This window comes from Nestor notabilis, unplaced genomic scaffold (assembly GCF_000696875.1).
Source record: "Nestor notabilis isolate BGI_N333 unplaced genomic scaffold, ASM69687v1 scaffold22381, whole genome shotgun sequence".
Lineage (NCBI taxonomy): Eukaryota > Metazoa > Chordata > Aves > Psittaciformes > Psittacidae > Nestor > Nestor notabilis.
The window spans coordinates 11440-17138 of NW_009913811.1; the positions used below are offsets into that span (position 1 = coordinate 11440).

Here is a 5699-nt window from a genome sequence, read left to right on the forward strand (position 1 = left end):
AACAGCTCTTGACTTCACCAAACATGAGGTTTACAACTGCTCGCTCTCTGCAGCTGTGCACAGGCATGTGTTCCAGGTTATGGAGAGTGCAGACTCTTGCACAGACATATTTCACTCTGATGACAGCAATAATTGGTAAGATAATGAATTTTATTATTAGACTTTTCCTCCATCAACAGTTGTAATAGGAAGTGGGAAAGAAAGAGCAGGAAAAAACAAGGTAAAACAGTAACTAAGGTCCATTTTCAATACGGTCTTTATCAACAGTTATCAATGATTTAATGAATATTTTACTATTTCCATTACAATTTCATTCTGTGCTTAACACTCTTGGCCTGGGAAAATGCATTTCTTCCATTCCCTCACAAGCCATCCTCTTTTTAGGATGTTGAAATCATGACAATCAGAAAAAGGACCATATCTTCCTCAAAATCAACCCATCCCTTCTGGAGTCTAAGCCACCTATCACTGAGGCAACAGGGTGACGGAGCTGCCTTTACTAGTGCTGTATCCTGGTTTGGCATCTGTAACATTGGTGTGGTAAATGGGAAGACCCTAGGAAATGAGGTAAGGCTAATTCACGTTCCAGTAAATCACACAGCACATTCCCTCTTGGGTGGGTTTTGATGGCACATCATCCAACAGAAAAAGACCAGCCATGCACTGGCTGTTGTGTGCCTATAGCTATGCAGCCCGCTGACTACTGTGGTTGAAAAACACATTTAAACACTACCCCAAGCCCCAACGCTTTCACAAGTTCGTTACATTTGCCTGCAGCTCAGGCAGGAGCACCTTGTGCTCCATGGGCCAGAAGTCATGTGTTCTCTCCACTTAAACCACTCATCAGATCAGAGGGTCAAAAAAGAGTGAAGCTTCAGATGACCACACACTGATGACCTTTTTTCTTCCTCACTCAGCCTTGTAGGGACGTGCCTTATTTCTGTCTCTTCTGACTTTCAGCAGGGTTCACCATCACAATGGCACTGTGGAAACCACTTGCAAAGACACCATGGGAGGCCAGCAGTGAGCAAATAACCCAGAGGCTTTCACCACAGAAGAGATGTAGAGGGCAGCATTCCCACAGGATGTGGCATGCTGAGCTCGCACATCAACGTGCCCTGTGGAATAACCTCCGCTTTCCTGCTTCTCTACCTCAATTTGGGCTCTAATTAGCTCTTTTTCCTCATGCTTGTTCCTAGACAACTGCTGCCTGCACCTTCTCCTCCTCACCCACACATACAAATTGGTTTGGGCTCTCATATGCTCCCCATTGCCCCTTGGTTTGGGCACTTCTATTGCCATCATTAAATTACACCCAGGTATTTGAAAACACTGTACCTACACAACTCCTTATGGCTTCCACACTTCACTAACTCCCATGTTCTTTCATTTTATACTGTCTCAACTTTCTTACTACATTCATAATGAGAACCACCTCACAAAAGCCTACGTTAGGTTAGAAACATCCCTCCTATATACTCAGCCAATGAAGTATCAGCAGACAAAAAGGAATCTGTTCCCAGTCCCAAAGCTGCCTCCAGCTTAGTGGAACATAACCTCCTCCATTCAGCTTTTTCCCCCTAATTCAGCACCAGAGAAGAGGAATGAAAGAAGCACAAGAAGAATTAAAAACACATCTTTAAAAAAAATCATATTAATCACATTCATCAATGGAATTAAGCAGTGCCACCTCCCCACCTCTGGCTTAGCCAGTTCTCTCTCCTCTGTGCAGTATCTTCATGGTGACCACCACAGGAGGCAACAGGGCAGGGGAATTCCTCTGCAGAGATACACTGCTTCTTATTTATGTAGATAGGCATCAAGCCAGAGCTCCCCTGAATCTTTCAAAGAGCTGCCAAGAGAGAAGCACATTTCATTAGAAACAAGGTAATGTGATACAGCATCCAGAGAACAGAGCTTTATGGAAAGAATTCCCACCTACAGATTAAGGAAAGGAGTTCACAGAATCATAGAATGGTTTGGGTTGGAAGGGATCTTTAAAGGTCATCTAGTCCAACCCTCTTGTGATGAGCAGGGATATTTTCAACCAAATCAGGTTGCTCAGAGATCTTCAGAGCAAGGCAATGTAGACTACAGCTCCTTGGAAAGATGAAGAACTAAAGCACTGGGGCTACATCATAGACTGGAAGGCTGAAGCAAACAATTAGAATGAAACTAAAAGGAGTGAGCATGGCAGAAGAGAGGTGCACGGCTTTCCAAGGGAGTAAGAAATACCTAGGGGGCAAGGAGGGGAAGAAAGGAATAAAAATGAATGAATGAATGAATGAATGGCAGTTCAAACTCATCTTTATGAAAACAGCTCTTTTTCCTGGAGCATGCTTGGAGACAGAGGCACCAGACCTGGCATCCTACTGACCTCTGGCTCTTCAGAGCTGAAGAGAAGGAGCTCTCCATTAGGTCATTCCTACTGACACCCTCCATCTGCTGCTACTGGAACCAGCAGCATGGCTAAACAGTTTTCCAGCTCTTTCATAGTCATCTTATACTGCCTACAGCTCTTCACAGAACTTCTGTGATCCAAGCTGGCTGCCCCTCCTCTTCCCATGACCCTCACTTATTCACTCTGGAATACTGGAAAACCCTTCCCTTAGGGAATGCAGTGGGTTGATACATACTACACTATGTCTGCAAAGGCGGTGAGCAATGGCTTGCACTTGTACTCGATACCGTGTTTGGCACACAAGGACTTCACCAGAGGGGCCACCTTCCAGTAGTTGTGTCGAGGCATTGTAGGAAAAAGGCTGTAGGAAAAGAATATGGTGATCCAATGACATCCATCATCACCCCACAGAATTCCTGCCCCTCTTCTGTGCCTAAGCCTGGGAGTGCCTCAACCTCCCCTTGTGCCCATAGCCATCAGTGCTCTGCAGCGGTCCCTCTCATGTCAATGCAGTCAGGACCTATCCTGCCTGGGAGGCTGGTAATTTTCACTCCTGTGCCATGCTACTCATATGTGAAGTGGTGTTGGTGCTAAGTGGTGCTCCAAAAATATTCTGACCCATCCCTTGGAGTTCCCATTCCATCCCCACATAAAGAGCACAGTATTTACCCACGTTATCTTTTGTTCTTGTATTAGCTGATAGAGACACAGGAACCTTGTAGGCTTTTCAGACCTAGTGGAACTAGCACTCCTTGAAATTCCCTCACATCCCCAGCCCATGCTTCAACTCACTGGTGCTCGATTTGGAAGTTCAGATGTCCACTAAACCAGTCATTAAATAGGGACTGATGAACATTACAGGTTGCCTGGAGCTGAAACGAAACAATACAGTAACATTTAAGTGTTGTTTTGGGAATGTCCCTTCTCTCACATGTGCCAAACAATGGTAAACAGGCACAAGTTCCTCATTATCACATGCCTTCTGGCTGAATACAGAAACTCCAAAAGCTATCTCCAGTCAACAGGAGATGGCCATGCTGTGATATACGATTGTTAGGGATGTAATTTAGAACAGCCTTGACTTCCCCAGTGAGATAAGCCACAACAACCACTATTCACCCTTCTCACTTAAAAAACCTTGTGTAATGGCTTCAGAACCATAATAAAACAGAGTACCCAGAGCGATGTGAATCCTTCATGCATGGAAAGATCTCTGTCTGAAGAGCATTGTAGCATCTCTAATTATTTTCCTTGAAGCATCTGAAGCCTCCTTCCCACCTCTGCACCTTCTCGCTTTGCACTAATCACCCACTTCACATGGTGAGCATAAGCTACTTATGCTTTCCTCTCTCAGTTCCCATCACTTCTGTGATCAGCTCTCTTGGGCATTACATACCCAAAACTATAACTTCTCAACTTTGAAGTCACAAGTCTCTGGAAAGAAAGTCTTACCTGGGTAGAGAACCAGTCCACATTCTTATCATAATCAATGTGCATTGGGATGTGATTCATTTGTGTAACCCAGACAAACCAGTTGCTCTCTATAAACCTGTGCATACAAACACACACAAAACCATTACTGATCTCACACTTATGCTGTAACAAGTCAGTACAAAACACTTGTACACATACAAGCTAGTCAGTGCTTGACAAGATGAACAGCAGGAACCCAAAACATCTGATCAGTAGATGAGACCTGCACACACCTAAAGACAGACAATGCTTGACAGACAATAACCTCTGTCTTGCTAAAAGGCACAAAGAGACAGAATAGAGCCAATGAGACAAGATAAGCAGGAGGCTGAAGAAAAGCTGACACCAAGGATAGATACAAACCAGATAAAGAAAATGGAGGAATTAGAAGTTGAATGATACCTGACTAATAGATGAAGCCCCAGGATACCCTTCACCCCCAGCAAGGGAAAGTAGGTGAGAAAGAATCGGATGTAGAAAGTCAGCATCCAGGCCAGGTCCTGTAGGACAGGGAACAGATAAAACTTCATTAAGAGAAAGACCTACTGGCTTCCTTTAAAACCTTCCAGAATATCTTCTACTGATAGATTTCCCCCCACCAACCCCATCACAAAACAATCTGACACACAGCCACCGCCCACCATCCCTATGCTTGGGAATTATCCTGGTCAGGGCAAATACTATAGATGGCATGCTCTAAAACAACACATTTCCCTCTAGATCTAAAGAGAAAGCAAACAGTGAGAAAACCAAAACCCTAGCCAATTAAAGAGCTCTGGTTTACCTTCATCTCATCCTTCCTTGTTCCTCTTCACATGTCTTGCAATCTCTTATTTCCCTCATATTCATTTTCTCCTGACTATCCCACGTCCCAGGTAAGAGTAAAACTGCAAGATGCCTTGTCTCTAACCCCCACATCTTGGAGAAGAGACATATTTTCTCTGCCTTTTTTCTAAAGTCTCTAAAAACCATGCTATTCCTCAAAGTCCCAGATTTTCCCCTAACAAACTATCTTCCTAACAACTCTGAAAGTCTACTACACATCCTGCATTCCACTTCACACTGAGCTGTGAGGATTCAGTTTTAGGCTACCTGAAAGCTACTTGATTTTTAATAGATAATTCTGCAAAATGGCACTGAATCCTCCTCGACCCCATCCCTGATTTCTGCTACTTTTCCCTTTTTTCTGTGCCCATAAGTTTTTATGGTATTGGTTTGGGAAAACAAAGAAAAAGAACGGCCAATTTCTTGCACTGAAATGTATCCATAAAACAAGAAGGCATCATTTGCAACGTGGAGCTGACTTACCACCCACTGTTTCCGCTGTACCACGAAGTAGAATATGTACCACTGGAAGTAGAGAGGCACCAGAGCTGGGGGACCAACTACAGTGGAGAAATAGATTGCAGAGACATTAACTGTGCCCTTTTATCCCAGTGAAATGGACTGGAAAGGGAACGGGTTGAATAAATACTGTCCATAGAACTGTGAAAGGGCAGGGTTACTCACTGATGAAGAAGTACTTGTGCTGATGGTTATAAGGCATGAATTTCTTCTTCTGTACACCAAGCTGTTAAAACAAGCAAATCAGGCTGTGAAGACAGCTAAAGACATCTGTGCATACACTCCTACTTACGCTTTTGAAGCAATGCATACTTAGATACCTCCTAAGCTTTAAAGGAGATGCCCTATCAAACCATGCCACTGCCTTCATCATCCCCTGGAACTTCAGCCTATGATGATTTTCCATCCCTGTCTCGGATGCACAAGAGACTGGGTAACCCCTTGCACCACAGACAGTAATGTGCACTGAAAGCTCTTTCCC

General features: G+C 44.0%; 1 protein-coding gene across 1 annotated transcript in view; it reads right to left on the reverse strand.

The window, feature by feature from the left end:
• Nucleotides 1-1641: 1641 nt before the first annotated feature.
• Nucleotides 1642-5699, reverse strand: part of LOC104412620 (fatty acid desaturase 1-like) — a gene marked incomplete at its 5' end in the record, with an annotated part of 6809 nt that continues 2751 nt past the window's right edge. The window contains 7 exons of the mRNA XM_010023377.1: nucleotides 1642-1852; nucleotides 2637-2762; nucleotides 3194-3273; nucleotides 3854-3950; nucleotides 4277-4374; nucleotides 5183-5259; nucleotides 5384-5444. Coding sequence (XP_010021679.1) covers nucleotides 1801-1852; nucleotides 2637-2762; nucleotides 3194-3273; nucleotides 3854-3950; nucleotides 4277-4374; nucleotides 5183-5259; nucleotides 5384-5444 — 591 coding nt within the window. The remainder of the gene's footprint in view (nucleotides 1853-2636; nucleotides 2763-3193; nucleotides 3274-3853; nucleotides 3951-4276; nucleotides 4375-5182; nucleotides 5260-5383; nucleotides 5445-5699) is intronic.